This window comes from Liolophura sinensis, chromosome 1 (genome assembly GCF_032854445.1).
Source record: "Liolophura sinensis isolate JHLJ2023 chromosome 1, CUHK_Ljap_v2, whole genome shotgun sequence".
Lineage (NCBI taxonomy): Eukaryota > Metazoa > Mollusca > Polyplacophora > Chitonida > Chitonidae > Liolophura > Liolophura sinensis.
In genome coordinates, this window is record NC_088295.1 from 29,687,239 (window position 1) to 29,704,762 (window position 17,524).

The 17,524-nt window shown below is 39.9% G+C and overlaps 1 protein-coding gene across 1 annotated transcript; it reads left to right on the forward strand.

Moving 5' to 3' along the window:
* Positions 1 to 388: 388 nt before the first annotated feature.
* LOC135475671 (neuropeptide CCHamide-1 receptor-like) lies at positions 389 to 17,335 on the forward strand. The gene is made up of 2 exons (XM_064755639.1): positions 389 to 1,216; positions 17,063 to 17,335. The coding sequence occupies exons 1-2, from the start codon at positions 389 to 391 to the stop codon at positions 17,333 to 17,335; spliced, it is 1,101 nt and encodes a 366-aa protein (XP_064611709.1).
* Positions 17,336 to 17,524: the final 189 nt, after the last annotated feature.

A 17,524-nucleotide genomic window follows, 5' to 3' on the forward strand; every position in this document is an offset into this window, starting at 1 on the left:
TGAGCTGCCAATTGCTCACTGGCGCGTGGTTAGGAACTGTAGTTGTGTTTTGTCTCATTTAGTGGATTTTCCTCTCCTTCCGGGATGACGCTCTAACGTCAGACACCATGATTGGGCAGTCCTTCCATCCGATTCTGCCTTTATCACACTAATATCAATGAAGAGCCAGACCGACCTGGAGTTAGTCCTAACGCACCGCATGTAACAGCTCATGCATGAGTGATGCCGGAATAGGAAGCCTAAGAGCTATCGTGCATTGCGATCTACCGAGCGGAAGACCAGAAATTCCCCAGACAAGAACAGCAAATACCGTTACCTGTGGGCTGAGGGACACGACAAAGCTGTCACTGACATCCATGTGGTAATGATCTTTAGCTGGTAGACAACGATGGCGATGGACGAGGGCAACAGCGGGTTTTCCAACCTGTCTATAAACTGCACCAAGCTATCCGATAACGAACATGTGGAGCTGATCAGACGAAGTCAAATTGCTGTTCCAATTATATTTGGATTAATTCTGATTTTTGGCATCATCGGGAATGGCTCGGTTGTCTGGATTGTTTTGAAAAGCAAACAAATGAGGACAATTCCTAATATCTACATTGTGTCTTTGGCCCTTGGAGACTTGTTACTTATTCTTATCGCAGTACCGTTTTCTGTCTTTATTTACATGTTTGACGAGTGGTACTTCGGTGTGACTTTGTGCAAAGTGAACTTCTTCATGGAGTCATTTTCCCTGGGTACTTCAGTGTTCACACTGACCTTACTTAGCATCGACCGTTACTTGGCAATCTCATATCCCATGCAGAAAAGATCAGGTGCTTCTGTAAAGAAAACTGTTTGTCGAGCGTCGTCCGTTTGGGCGATTAGTTCGTGTCTAGCCATACCGGATGTCTTATCTTCAGGGGTCATACGGAGCCCATGTGTCACATATTGCGACCCGTATAAAGTGAACTGGGGAGAGTGGTACACCAAGTTCCATGTCACATACCGCTTTGTGATATATTTTGCCATACCCATTCTTATCATCGGAGTGTGTTACTGTTCAATGGCAAAAGCCCTTTTATGTAACGATTCCGGGATTTTGGTGGAAGTAACAATTAACAGGCAAAGTGTTTCGAGAACACACGCTAGCAGAACACAAGTTGCCAAATTGGTCCTCTCCTTTGTCGTGGTGTTTGCAGTGTGCTGGCTGCCCCGTCATTTATTTCTCCTGGTAACCCACTACGGCTTGATTGATTTCAATCAGTTCTGGTACGTATTCAAAATTGTTGGCTTTTGCCTTGCCTTTACGAACTCTTGCGTTAATCCCTTGGCACTTTATTTACAAAGTGGACAGTTTTGGAAATATTTTTGCACGTATTTTTGTCAGTGCTGTTCCGGGAACACGGTGCGCTCTCGCGGACAAGGTCAGCTGTCTTCGGGGCACTACCACTACGTGAAGGCCCCAAGTGCTCAGACAAACACAACGTGCATTGAAATGTATCAGAAATAAGTATCGTACCAATTTGCTTGGCCCTAAGGTTTACAGGCACAGCATAGTTGTACGGAGACATTTAGACAATCAGATTCTGAATATCTGAAAATGATTGATGTTTTATGGTCTAGAAAAGAGTCCAGGTTTCAGCTACTGCTTTAATCTTGACATTTAAGTAGTGCACGCGATTATATTGCTGGTACAGTGTATTTGTATTCGTGTGTATCTAAATTTACACTACGCACTTTTCGTCGCCCATTTTTCAGTACAATAATATCTTTTAGTTCAGATCAGATGGGTTATTATTTATTTATTTATATATTTGATTGGTGTTTTACGCCGTTCTCAAGAATATTTCACTTATACGACGGCGGCCAGCATTATGGTGAGTGGAAACCGCATTGGTGAGAGGCTCCTGGGTCATTACGCTGCGCTAACCGACTGAGCCACGGAGGCTCCAGGTCAGATGGGATGTTCATCAAGACATAACCTGCTGATCATGACATGACATCTTTATCAGGCGGTACCAGTTCATCATGGTATACCGTGTTTGTTATGACATGAATTTATGACATTAAAGTGTTTCCCAAAGACATAATGTGTTCATCATAACATAACGTGGTCATCACGATAATATACCGTGTTCATCATAATATACCGTAGGCCATACCGTGTTAATGTGGCCTTTCTGTGTTCATCAGGACATGCATTCGCATTCATTAGAACATAGCATGTTCACCATGACAAACGCATTCAGTCATATTGATAATATCACCTATAATCATGTATTAGATAACAGTTGTATTAGTTATTTAATTGGTAATCAACAAAATGTATCGGGTAATCAGTTAACACGCCTTTTATTTCCAAAAATGTATATCATTGTTTCAACCCGTGAAATGGACTTGTGAGAACTTTGTTTTCGTCATCACTGGTAAATTTTCAGTTAATAACCTACATATATACTGTTGTTATGTGTTAAGATTTGTTAAGATTTTATTTCCCTGTAAATTGTGATCAAATAATCACGGGTATAGCTGTGAGCAGTGTGTAGCGTGTTAAATATTAAAATTAATTGCTATCATGAGTGTGGTCGTTTCAGATGACGTCTCGTTGGTTTATCTAAGCAAGTGTCATGTTACTATCACACGACGGGTTAAGTACCGTCTATGTCGCACATATCTACCTCAAAAGCATGAACCAAATGTTATGCAGCTGTACTGAGTATGACCGTGTCGTGTATGAGACTACGGGGTATAACCATGATGGTGTTCGTGCATAAGGGTTTGGAAAAAGAAAACACATCATTGGAGTGTTAATAATGACTGCAATGTGTGTCTCTAAAAACTACTCCAAATGGTTTTGCGGATGAGACTTCCTAACCCCATGTCGTGTTTTCAACAAAAATATATAAATAATAATTAAAAAGAAGGCAAGAAAAAGAAGAATTTCTTACAAAACTTTCGGCATATCTTGGTCACATTATGACAAAATTGTGCGCAGGATTTTCCACGTTTCATATACATATGTATGAGAAATTTCGAATGCTTTACTGGACGCCTAGATTTCGTCGTGTCAAAATGCTCCATTTTTCTGCAGTGTGCGACATGAATCGTGAGAAAACATATGGTGTAAGCACAAGCCCTTGGTATCAGTTCGACGTGAGAACAGAATGTCAGTCTAAGGTTGTTTCATTTCTGTAGGCTTAGAGTGCTGCTTGCCAGGCTGCATTTGTGTTGCTTGCCAGGCTGCATTTGTGTTGCGAAGGAACTATTTCAAACACGACACAGTCACTTCAGTAACAGTGCCCTCAAGGCATTCATGCAAATCGACCGTCTGTGCTGTCTTCTACAAGGAGCTTGGAGTGTAGTGCTAATTCAGAGTGCGATGTAAGAACAGAACAAAGCTCTGAAACTGACATACATACAGGTTGGCTTTCAACGCATTAACCGTATAACATTGATCGTTCCACATGGGCAACGACATCAGTTGAACATCATAGTATTTGTGAACATCTTTCTACCTGGGGAAGTAATCAGTATTTACTAACTATTTGTTCACTCCATGCACCGGAAATTCTCCCACGTTGAAATCTCCAACGGGCCCGCCCAAAGGGATTTTCGGCTATGGCTTGCTGTAAATAACGAAAAATTGATTATCAATACTTTGCTTGAGGACGTGTGTAACGTTGCGAGAAAATCGAAAGTTTTGTAACTCGATCCTAGCTGAGATTAGCTTAAGTAATCACGTAACCCAGAGAGCATAACAAGCATGATGGAAGCAACCTAATGATTAGATGGCGTGTGATATTGGAAATAATTTAACTACTTTGTCTCCTGCAATAATTATCATGCTCGTTTATGTAGACCAGTATTTTATAAGGGCACACAAACCCATGCCGATGTGCCAATTGGTAAAACATACCTGACTTTATGAAAGAATCGCCATTTCGTTCAGTCACACGCAGTAGCTGTGACAATTACTGGCGAACAATGTACTTTATGTATTGCAGCGCGCAGCGGGTAGACCATCAAACCAAGCGAAATCAAAAGACGCATGTTAAAGACAGTTCCAAGAGCAGCTTCCCAGGAGCCACAATGGAGTCAAAAGAAGCCGACATTGCAGTTGGCTAATGACCATGCCGGTATAACATGTTTGTGCAGTTGATTTGAGTGATAATATTTATTGGTGCAGTCTTAGCTTGTTCATAATTAAAAATAAAAGAAAGCGAGTGCCCTCGAAAATCTTCGAATCACTGACGTTGGCAAGTTAGCGAAGAATTTTCCTCCTTTATAAGTAGAAGACGAGTGGTCTCAAATAAACTCTAGCAGCGTTGAGCCTCACGAACAGAAATTATCTGATTAAGGCCAGAATTGAATTCACATCTCTTTGAATTAAAGTAGATCTAACGACAAATTAAAGAATATTATATATTAACGATATTCAGTTTACAATTCGATTGCACATAGAGAGTTTGAAGTAAATGCCAATGGCAGAATTTTTTTATTGTATAACAAAGATCGAATATTTTGCTTTGCATATGAACGTGCTAAAACTACACCCGGCAGACAAGGAATGTTCATTAAATAACAACAGCGGACAGAGAAGCTTCGAGATTCTCACGCCTGGAGTGTCCTTGGGCGCTTGATTAAAATCAGCCACCGGCAGCTTTCTTAATATAAAAAATCTACATTATGGAAAGAAAAACACATAGCATGGGCAACAGTGCTATAGTTGGCAAATGGTCACAAGTAACGGCTGAAATACGGCCTTTTATCCGTTTACCTCAATTTGGCTTTTTATTTATCGTCGTGCAAATACTTAAAGTTAAACTGCAAAGGTTATTCGTACATTTCTCCATTATTCTGTATACATGAACCTGAAAGTAATTTGTTGCTAACGTTTGAATCAAAACTGCACCAGTCTGGATATTGCATAATTTTGTCAAAATACCATATCTTGTTCCCAGTTGATTTTCGTAACGTCGTGATATCAAAAGTGTCCCTGGCTTATTCAGCTGATTGTCAACGACGCTACAAGAGCTCCTAATTTTTTTCAGACATGGATAACTGACGCCACCATCGAGGTGATCGTCGTTATGTTCTGAACAGAGAGAGAAAGATGAGAAATATTTTATGTACAATGTTACATTTGACAATGGTTGTATGTATAATCAATTATATTGAAACTGCCACAATCTTATAAACCGTCTAGGGTCAATATTTTTAGGCGAAAATTTAAATCGTTACAGTTAAACTCTAGGAAGTAGCACCACTGTTTAGACATGTTAGGTAGTCAGCATGTATTTCATTGGAGATCATTTCATTTCCAAGTCATCATAATATGCTCTTGAAATTATATGAGCCACATTCTAATGAGTTCATCAGTTATTTACCAATGATTGGTGGTTTGTTCCAGGCAGCATTTCCTTCAACGACAACTCTGATAAACGCCCCAAGAATAGTAGATGACATCCTTCGTTTTTCTCTTTCTATTGACTGTGTAAAGGTCGCTTTCAACCTTTTATCAACTTGCTCTTAGAGTAATCGGCCTCAGGTTAATCTCAAACATCGTGACATTTGCGCCAGATTCGGACAGGATATAGCAGACGTGGTACGAGGATAGGACCATCTTACATGCATCTTCCATTATCTCATAATGTTAGCGATTGCGCATTGTCGTCAACATTGTCACGGTGATGCTTTATTTTCTTGGGTTATTCTGCATTTCAGCGTCCTAAAGTCTGCAAAATATATAAAACAGGTAAAGTGTATTTAGACTGTACCGGTACAGCAAACCCTAACTCTACACAAACTGACAGAACTTGTCACGTTAGGTACAGTTTTGTACTCCCTCCCAAGTCACGTTAGTAAACAGATGGCTAGGTTAATTGGAAGGCAACTTGGAAACCCTTTAACATTGGATCAGCACGCCTGAGCCTGTTGTGGTTCCATCGGCACGGACGGGATTGACGGTAATCATCAGCTTCTGTATATCGATTTCGAGTGTTAAATCATTATTTGGGGTTAATCGTTCTGTGCAGTGATGATCGCAATGCATCCGTCATCCGTTTTTGGCGTCACTTCGCCCTAATGAGCCTCTAGAGATGTCCAGACACTTTGTCACATCTGTGAAATTGTTTTATTTTCGGTTTCCTGAATTAATTTCAAGCCCTCTTCATGTAGGCCGACCATACAGACGCATATTATACAGATGCGGTCGTGTGTATTCGTACAAATATATATATATATATATATATATATATATATATATATATATATATATATATATATATATATATATATATATATATATATAAACGGTGTCGCTGCCCTGTACATCCCACAAACAGTGTGTCGCTTCCCGGTACATCCCATAGACAGTGTCAATGCCATGTGCATCCCTCAAACAGTTTAGCTGCCATGTGCATTCAGCAAACAGTGTCGCTGCCATGTGCATCCGTCAAACAGTGTCGCTGCCAGGTACATCCCACAGACAGTGTCGCTGCCATGTGCGTCCCTCAAACAGTGTCGCTGCCCGGTACATCCTATAGACAGTGTCGCTGCCCTGTATGTCCTACAAGCAGTGCGTTGCCCTATCTCTCCCACAAACAGCATCGCTCTCTAAGCATAATTAATATGGTGGACAGCCACAGAACACAGCCATACTATCGTATCCGTGAACTCAAAACAGCCAATGTACTTGTCATGTGCATGGCTCAGTCAACGTTGCAGCCGTCTTCATGTCAGAGTCACTGTAAGATCACTGATCAAGATAAAGCCACTGTATGTGGCATTGTCAATGTATGATCTGTGCACATGGCAGGGCCACCACCACATCCCTTACAGGACACAGTCTGTGTAGCAGTCCTGTATAGGACACCGTCACTGTATGATCTTTGCACATGACAGGGCCACCACCACATCATGTACAGGACAAAGTCTGTGTAGCATGCCTGTCACTGTATACATGTCTGTGCACATGGCAGGGCCATCAACACATCCCGTACAGGACGCAGTCAGCGTAGCAGCCCTAAAGGACCTACACACACTGTGACAGTCCAGCAGTTAACACTATCGGTGTTGCATTCCTTTCCACGACACAGTCAGTGTTGCCGTCATGTCTCGCAGACCGAAAGTCGACACCAAGTCAGTATTTCAGATGTATTATAACAACCACCACCATGTACACATCATTTTTTGAAAATGAATATGTTCAGTGTAAAGCATGCTATTTTGTCATTTGAGTACCGGTCATTTCAAGTTTTATTGGACTTTCCTTACTGACAGCTGGAAACTTATCCTTCCTGCTTATATCAGTATTTCTTTTGTCACTTTTCTTGAAAACTTCAAATCACCTGCAGGTGTTATTCATCTACACTGTTAATTATCAAGTGGGGTTTAACAAATGCCTTGGACTACGCACTTCTATATATACATGTACAGATTTATGAACAGCTGACCTACTGAGCCGTCATATTGAAAATATACGGAAATCCACATTTTGGAACACCTAGTTAAAAATATATTTCACAACGGTTGAAAACTTTGAAGTTCCCTATAGACTGTTTAAGTCTCGTGACGAACTATTTTTGAATTTTGAATGAAAATAGACAGTTATACGGAAGTAGACGAGTCTGATTTTTCCTGTATAGTTGTCATGTAAATTACAATTTAATTTGAAAATGGTGGGTTTTTTCTTTGCATTTTGAAAGGTCGAGTGACCGGAAACCAGCATCGCGTCTACAACGCTGAAAGATTGTGACAGTCAAGAACTTTCAGCTGAAACTTATGCAGCTGTAATGATAAGCTGATAAGAAATGGTCTTTCAGACTGAGTTGGCAGAATAACTATTGATACATTTACATACACATGTGCATGTAGTGGTGAATGAATATAACAGCATACTCAGGCAATGTAGAAGGAATTCAGTTCTCAGCGGCAATGTAATTATATATCGAACTTATCTAGGGGGCCTGAAGTTTAGGATTTAACAGTAAGAATGTTATTGCTGTTTTTGTAACCTTGGTGATATTTCTGTAGCAGTTAGTAGTAAAGACAGAAGTTCATCAACGCAACAGAATGTCACCATGCGTAGCAAAAAATATACTAATCCCACTGAATGAGTCATCGTATCATAACAACCACAGGGAATACTGGAAAAGTGACAGGTAACTCTCCCATCGGATAAATATCAGTTATACAGTTAAATATATCGGCATTTCACCAAAACAGACGTCGCAATTTGACAACCTATTACATATACATATATAGAAGAGAGAGCAGTATAAGTTATAAGTGTCATCGTAACAAGATGAAATCAACACCAATGTCAAAAGTTCCAAACATTATTTTTCTTATAATGTCGTAAATGAAAAGAGTAAATGAACCTCGGGATATTTACTACAGTCGTGCTTTCAAAATTACTAATTAGAAAATAACATTTCATGCTTTTGTTCTAGATTTTTTGTATTTTTTGCAAATCAGAGAAGCCTGTACTGAAACAGCATTCTCCCTGAAACGTAATATCAGAACAAATAACTGTCCCAAATGAGGAGAGAGACGCATGTAAGAAAATAAGTCATATCCTAAAGATATTACTGCGTTGTAATGATGCGCGAAAAGGTTTCTCTAGCCTCCGTAACCGAGTGTTTAGCGTACTAGCACAACACAGTGTCTTAACAGACACAAAAAAACGTCCAGTGTGAGCACAAGTCCAGCTCATGCTGGCTTACTTTCTGTCAGCAATCTGCAAATGGTCATGGATTTCCCCCAGTTCTGGCCTGTTTCCACCCACCGTTACGCTTGCCGCCGTTGCATAAGTGTAATATTCTTTATTACTGCGTAAAACAGAAACTAAATGATAAACCCATAACAAAAACTTTCGTGTTTTCTCCTTGTTGATCTGCCTAGACGTTTACTCATTAACTGTGCCGACTTTGATAAAATGCCAACAACACCTTTGGCTGACTTTTCCGTCCTTTATTACCGGTTTATTGCTTACATTTACTGAATCTGTCGACTTCTATTAAGCCGTTAATAAAATGTAACCGTGAATGTCGCCAACGGCAAGATAAATCCTATTCTGAAAACCAGCTAAGCTAAATTCGTTTACTCGACATTTGTAATAGTTCCAGAGGACGGTTTCTCAAAGTAGAATCCACGGCACATAGATGGTTTCATTTTCCATGAATCGATTCCGAAAACGGAAGAAAAACGGTCGAATTTGTTGATCAAACATTATAAAATCTACTCCACTTCTTCCACTGTTGACCTTGTGACAAAAACAAAACAAGACAATGGTTATACTTTTACATCGACTTTCGAGATTATTATATGCCCATGTGTAGTTTGGACTGCAGTAACACAACACAGGCTAAGTTACATACATGGCCTAAAAATACCACAGATTGAGAAAATATGAACCAGATCTCATCAAAACACCCTTTGATAACGATCGTAGCCGTACGAGACTTGCTAACTGAGCCATGCCTACATGTACTAAAATAAAAGGCCGATGGACGAGGCTTGCATCTCCCCCAAAATAGCCGAGCGAAAAGGAAAAGAAGTCCGGATTTTCACTCCCGGAATGCAGAAGTTGTTTACATACTTGCTTGTTTATTTATTTATTTATTTACTTCATTGGTGTTTTATGCCGTACTGAAGAATATTTCACTTATACGACGGCGTCCAGCATTATGTTGGGAGGAAACTGGGCAGAGCCCGGGGGAAACCCACGATCATCCGCAGATTGCTGCAAGATCTTCCCACGTACGGCCGGAGAGGAAGCCAGCAAGAGCTGGACTTTAACTCGCAGCACTTGCTTGTTTGAAACAACAGGCTGTGACACTTGTAAACTGTAGGAGTTGAGCAACAGACTGTTTTCGTAACTGCAGCTCCCAATCAAATTGCCCGACTGCATGAATCCTCGTGTCGCCATGGTATTACCATAACTCCATGGATGTCCAATTCGTGTCACACAAATCAGACAGGAGCGTCTTGGCAGGTATGTGAGCGAAAATCGGTCATCGTATTGCTCAGCCGTTTACTGTACGTTACACATCTTTCCGTGATCTAATACAACTCTGGGATCTTTCAAAAATGTGTTGTTAAACATAAGACTTTTATGGTGATAATTAAGACGTGTACACGGAGGGGTAGTTATAGATTTAGTCATACGATAGGTTCATTAAGAGCACACAGTGGGTAGGCCTAATGCATGGATTTGGCAATGCTTTACACGACATTTTCAATACATAATTCCTGCAGTCGTGGGTTTCTCCCGGGATCCCTCACTTTCACGGTAAATTGGGATGAAATGTACGTAATGGCACAAAGACACCATGAACGATACAAGCTCCAAAATAACGTCTCCAAAAAAGAGCAAGTGACGAACACAAGGCCACAAAGTGCTCCATGCACAAAATGGAGTACAAATGACGAATGTCGAATGGCGTGAAAGCCAATATCTCCAAACCAAGCAAGTCCTCCACAGTGAATGACAGTAAATGTGACTGCTCTCGAATGATTTGAGTAAATAACTGCTCACAAGTGGACTTGAATGGAGGACTGCGAGCTTCACAGCTCCGTTTATTTATAGACTAACGTAAAAGAAAATTTTGGGAGGTTTGACCTTAAACATCTTTACAACAATTAAACATATTTCCAGAATGTACACTGTACATAAAACACTAAACTCATGGCGTAAAGCCATAATCATTCATTCATTCATTCAAAGAACTGTCATATAAAGAGTGCCAAGTTATGCCGTTAACCACTTGTAATCAGTTAACAAGCTGGAGGAGTTGACAGTTTGAAGGTTGGGAAATAGTCACGCGTAACTATTGACATCTGGCATTTTGTAAATCAACCTCACATGGGGTAATATTCCTACTTCACATAAATGATTAAATAGGAGCAAGGTCGGTAACAGAAACAAAAATGATTGGCGAAAAACATCTGAACACCGCGTTATACATATATGTATATCTGAGCTAGCTGTATGCTTTAACAGATGCTTACGTGCAAGTCTTTTATCAACAAGTTAATTGTTCTTAGCTTAGTTTTGTGAAGAACAGTTTGTCTGCGTGATATAAAATCTGTTCGATTGCTAGAAGTTCGATTGAGTCGAGTCGAACAACAGCTTATTTGCCCTTGCCCTCGACTGGCTCAAGTCGAAGAACGGTTCACCTGCATGACGCTCAACTGGCACATCTGTTAAATATGACAACACAGCATTTTGAACAATTCTAAATTTGGAATTAACTTCAGTGCCTCTTTTTTTTAACCAAATACTACTTAAGACAGGGCGCTAGGGGTAAAGCGCACAGTTAGAATAAACCCTGACTGAGGTAAATTGAAAAGAGGCTGTATCTCACCGGTTACGAGTGACCATTTGCCAGCTTTCGCACTGTCATCGATTCTCTGGTTTTATTCTCTATGCTGTACGTCTTTAATTATATCAATAAGTGGACATTTGCATGGCGTTTGATTTGCTTCAAGAAACAGGTCACATGAACATCGCAACTATCATTGCCTACGAGAAGCATTGGACCCCTACAATCAGATTGACTAACTTTAACAGATACGCCTTTAATGTCACGAGTAACTGTTGTGTTCCTTGAACTATAAATGCTTTGCCAAAGAGGAATAAAAATGTCGCAGTGAACACAGTTCAATACTGAATGCTGTAGCATTTTGGGTATTTAAGCCTTTCACGCTTTTCCTTGTGAACTGCGCTATGATACATTGCTTCAAAGAAAACCTAAGTTTTGCTGCATTATGGTTTAACGTCATAGGTGCCAGAAATAGTTTTTATGTTTTACGTGAGTCCCTCTGTAAAAATAAGTTTATAAGCTTTACTTTACATTCCGCATTCCGCGTTTCTAGACAGCGCTTGACGCCTGGTTCCCGTTGAACATTACTATGTATACGCACATCTCAAAAGCTGTCACATCTAATTTCCTCTCTACTACTACTATTATTAATAAACAATTGAAAACGGATCCAATTGTCCAGATTCGATTTCTAAACGCTTCTCACGATTTGCCACTTTAAACAAGACAACTTAGTTTGGGAATATGGTTCTTAAACTGTGTAAGAAGATAAAAAATAGTCTTTGGTTTGACTTCATTCTTCGGTAGCTGTCAGTGGTTTGTTTTCACCAATCTGTCATAACATTACACTGTCTTGTCATGTTGGTCTGAACGTTTGACTAAATACTTTTCTGACTTAATGACTGTTGTTTTTTTTTATCCCAGTTAACCGTTGGTCTGTCATACACTCGAAACATGCTGGAAAGTGTTTACATTTTTTATCACGATATTTCATAAAAATACAAATTGACTTGAAAGTTAATGGCGTTTTTGTCAAATGATGGTGGCGATGACTTGATTAAGCTCTTATTACAATGGAGAATCGATTTTAAATGACAATGGCAAACAGCAATGGCTACACATTGGCCTTTCGTGAGCTGACTTCACCTGGGGAAATCTTCTTCCTGAAGTGTGCTTTGAAGTGCAAGAAATTCTCAACGGCGCCATCCCCTGGGTGGATGTCCAGATGTCAACGTAGAAGGACATGCGTGTGAAGGACAAAACGTAGTCCACAACACTACTTGACTAAATATTAAAATTTCCATATTTGTGTTATAAACAATATCTTGTTATTGTTATAAAAGGAGAAATAGCAGTAAAGTATCTCAGTTATGCTTTTATTGCAACTCTTCATATGAACGCAGCGGCGAGACTACAGCGGCCGTTATGTTTAAACAGCTCATGGCACCGGGTTAAGCGGAATCAAATACGTATCTACAATACACAGCTCCACAGATCTTTCACACGTCATTAACGGATGGCATGTTTGTTATAAGCCTTGCCTTTAATGTTTCAGCAGAATTGATAGGTAGCTAAAGTATGTTTCTTTTAGAGGGTCGCCTGTATTTGATGTCTGTAAAATCGAACTTGCCTTTAGTCAGTGACACGTAATAACACAAGCTGTACACATTGATATGTTTAAAGTTCATATTCTTGCTAGGAAAATGAAGTCACAACACTTTTTCTATTTCATAATGTTAAAATCCATAAGTTCGCTTTCGACGGCAAGAATCAAATGTCTCGGTTGACCTCATAATTATTTAAAAAAACGGGGTACTGGGGGCGGAGTTCAACATCTTTTGATGGAGATTGACACCAGTTACCTGAACTACTGTCGACTTTACTGTAAATCCTGTTTTTGACACTGCCATATTTGACATCGTTTGCACGTGTTAATATACTATAACCTTAATAAATGAATTTTAATTTATCTCTTGTTGCATATGACCTCACGGAAGTATAGTTTCAGATATGAGTATCAGGAAATTAAAGCGATCTAGTTAGTCTCAGAGACTGTAGTGTAGGCTGTGTTTTGTATGGAATTTGTTGAATCTGGTAGTCGGTGTAGGTATTATAAAGCAATTTACTCTCCACACCCATTGTCCAGCGTGCAACTTGTCTTTTAATAATTATGGTGTCACCTAAGACAACGAGTTTTTGCTGTCGAAACTAAAGCCTATGGACTTCAACATCAAGGACTAGAAAAAGTATTCTAACTGCATTTTCAAACTGACACGTCCAACGTGTCAGTGTGTAGAGCTTGGGTTGTTACGTGACAATGACTAAAGGCATTTTTGATAGCGTGTATGACTGATTTTACAGGTAGCTAAATGTAGGCGACTCTCTAAAAGAAATGGACTATAGGCTGGATTTCACTGTCCACTGATGGAAAGCATACATTCCCCGTCCTACGCATCCTTCAGGAACAATCACGCGTCATCAGCAAACAGAGTCCGTTCTTGATTGCCCTTGTTCCTGACATCCACTTATGACGACTCATCCACAAGAATGGTTCATCTGAGACACTCCTCTTAGTAACAGAACTCAATAAGTAACATGAAGGTCAGTTTATGAGTTAAGAAGACCGCGTGCGCCGAGGCATGTGTACAAGCCATAGAGATCTAATACACCATACTAAAATGACAGTAACTTTCCACCAGAAGGGTGTCTCCATTTGACGGAATTCTTTTAATTGGGAACTCTTGTCATTACAGTTTTAACGTCAGACTGACATTTTCTTTCAGTAAATAAATGATTAGAAGAAATATATCATGACTTCAGCTCAAAAACTCGACAAAAAGCTGGACTTGCGTTTCTGTTGTGGCTTTGTATATATGTACCATAAAATGAGCACAAGATCGTTCCATGGGAAGCGAAACTATATTTACATACTAAAACTCAAATGACTTGCCGTGCCCTAAAATTTGATTCCAGCACGAAGCCAGCATTTGTCTAACTTTATTCAGATCCAGTATTTGCATCCGGGTAATGGAAAAAAGAAAGGTTAATTTTCCAGAGCTTATAGCCAGCTGATGTGGATCCTCTTTTTGTTAGTGGAACGTACATGGCATGAAAATAGGGAAGGTCATCCGCGCCATGTATATTTAGAAACAGCCAGTCTTTCACATCTTCGCCTAGCACATGTAAAGACAGCCAGGCAACCTTAATAATTTTTCATTGTGAGCCAACTGGCTTTATTTACATACTTTACATACATTTTAATGGATAAGTTGGATTCGCGAGAAGATAACGATTTTTGCATCTTTCATAGTCCCCTGCGCGAATGATGGAGTCTGAACGGACCGAAATTTCCCGGTATTGAGCGTTCTTTGTTGATGGTCAAATGTGGGAGTAACAATAAGGTAGGTGGAATAACGAAGAGGTGGTAACATTGAATCAAGAATTACCTGGAAGATCAATAAACTGAAAACGCTGACGACTACTGAAATATTACAAAAGCATTATTTGTGTGAAATGTTTTATTAACTATGCTCTAGAGAACTTTCAAGAGAAACAAAAACGACAGGATAAGTTCACATGGTAACGTTCAAAACCACCAATGCTACTTTGAACTGCGGATCTATGTGAAAAGTAAAACATTGCATAACAGCTCTGCGTAGCAGCTGTAAAATAAACATGAAAATCGATAAGCAAATCTGTGTTCCATTTTTTCTTTATATCCACAAGTATTTGTCATTTTCAAAAAAAAAACTTAATTTGACAACATGACTCTCAGAAGCAGAACTTGTGCTTTTCTTCATCGTCATCCTTCTACAATTGTAAGCGTTTGTCTTCACTAGTCTTCCACAGCCTTGCCCAGTCTTCTCATGTTGGTCTGAACGTTTTAGTTAATACTCTAGTGACCAGTGCTTAGCGTTTCTTATCCTAACTAAGAGTTGGCCTGCCCAACATCAGACACTTTCTTGAAATTGTTTTTTTTTAAACCAAAATTTTCGATAAAAATGCGAATAACTTGCTCAAAAATAAATAACGTTTTTATCAAACGATGGTGACTATGACTTCATCGGATGCTTATTATTGTGCAAAATTAATTTTAATGGCAATTGCAAATGGCAAACATAAATAGCTACACTAGGGCATATCATCAGCTGACTTCACCGCGGGAAATCTTTCGCCGGAGTAAAAGAAATTCTCAAAGGCGCTATAACTATGGATTCCAGAATTTCATCAATCTAGATGTCAAAGTGGCTGCCCTGCAACGCAATAGCAATGTGCGGAACCAAAAGAACGACTAAGCTTTGTGCTGTTATAGTGGCATTAACGCCTTGTCCCACCAGAACCATGACATGAGCGCAGTTTTTTGTCTAGGCGGACATTAGCGCAGAGCTATATGCCCAGACGTACATTATCCCTGAGCCTTTTGTTCAGGCTATTAACACTGAACCTTAGGCCCCTATCTGTTGAAAATTTTGTCAGATTAAAGCCCAGAAATAATTTTTGCACGCTAAACGTCCGCAAACTATATGATCTTCATCATTATGTTACATTCTGCTTTCTCAAGAACAGCTTTCTAGACATAAGGAATCTATTAATGTACATCATGAAAGACTAGAGCATGGGGAGTAAATGATGGTGAAGCAATGACAGTATGACAGATGACAGGTAACAGGTGAAGTCCTCCAGTCAATTTACTCAAGTTAGAAATTTTAACAATGGAGCTTAACCTCTGTTTAGCGATGAACGTAATTATAAATATACACATCCGTCTACAAATGTAGTTTCCGTTCTCTTGACTTAAAACACTATTGCATAAGTTATAAACGCACCCATTTGTTCAGATTCGAATTCTGAATGTTTCTGCAGTTTACACGCAGACCTATGTTTGTCATTTTCAAAGAAACAACTTAACTTGACAACATGAATGTGAGAAGAAAAACTTTTGTTCCTCGTCATCCTTCGACAATTGTAAGCGTTTGTCTTCACTAGTCTTCCACAGCCTTGCCCAGTCTTCTCATGTTGGTCTGAACGTTTTATTTAATACTCTAGTGACCAATGTCTAGCGTTTTTTATCCTAACTAGCTGTTGGCCTGCCCAACATCAGACACTTTCTTGAAATTGTTTTTTTTTAAAACAAAATTTTCGATAAAAATGCAAAAAAATTGCTCAAAAGTACATAACGTTTTTATCAAACGATGGTGACTATGACTTCACCGGATGCTTATTGTGCAAAAATTGATTTAATGGCAATGACAAATGGCAAACATGAATAGCTACCCTAGGGCATATCGTCAACAGACTTTACCGGGGGGAATCTTTCACCGGCAGCGTCCTTTGAAGTGAAAGAAATTCTCAAAGGCGCTATAACTATGGATTCCAGAATTTCATCCATCCATAGCAATGTGCAGAACCAAAAGAACGAGTCAGCTTTGTGCTGTTATAGTGGCATTAACGCCTTGTCCCACCAGGACCATCACACCTGCGCCATATAAACAGGCACAAGTGAAACATGTCACTGTGTTCTTAGCATAATAAATTTAATGCAACTTTTCCTGTCAAATATTGACCGAAAAGAAACGATAATATTGAAATGGCGGGTCGTTTTCATTTTTTTCTCACCTATGCCATAGTAACGTTCGAGCGATCAAAGGATCTTTTGCCCAAGCAGACACTAGCCCAAGAACATTTATCCGGGTAGAAATTGTCCACAGCCACTTAACAATGAGTGCAATTGTTCGGATCCATTTGCTCAGTCGGGCATTAGCCCAGAGTCATTTGCTCAGTCGGACATTAGCCCAGAGTCATTTGCCCAGGCGGATATTAGCCCAGAGTCATTTGCCCAGGCGGATATTAGCCCAGAGTCATTGGCCCAGGCGGATATTAGCCCAGAGTCATCTGCCCAGGCGGACATTAGCCCAGAGTCATTGGCCCAGGCGGATATTAGCCCAGAGCCATTTGCCCAGGCGGACATTAGCGAGAGTAATTTGTCCAGTCGAACATTAGCCCAAGGCCATTTACTCAGGTGAACATTAGCCCAGAGCCATTTCCTCAGGTGGATATTGGCCCAGAGCCATTTGCCTAGGCGGGCATTAGCCCATTAGAGCCCATTTGTTCAGGCAGACATTAGCACAGGGCTATTTGTGCAGGCGGACATTACCGCAGTTATTTGCCCAGGTGGACATTAGCGCGGTTACTTGCGCAGATGGACATTGGCG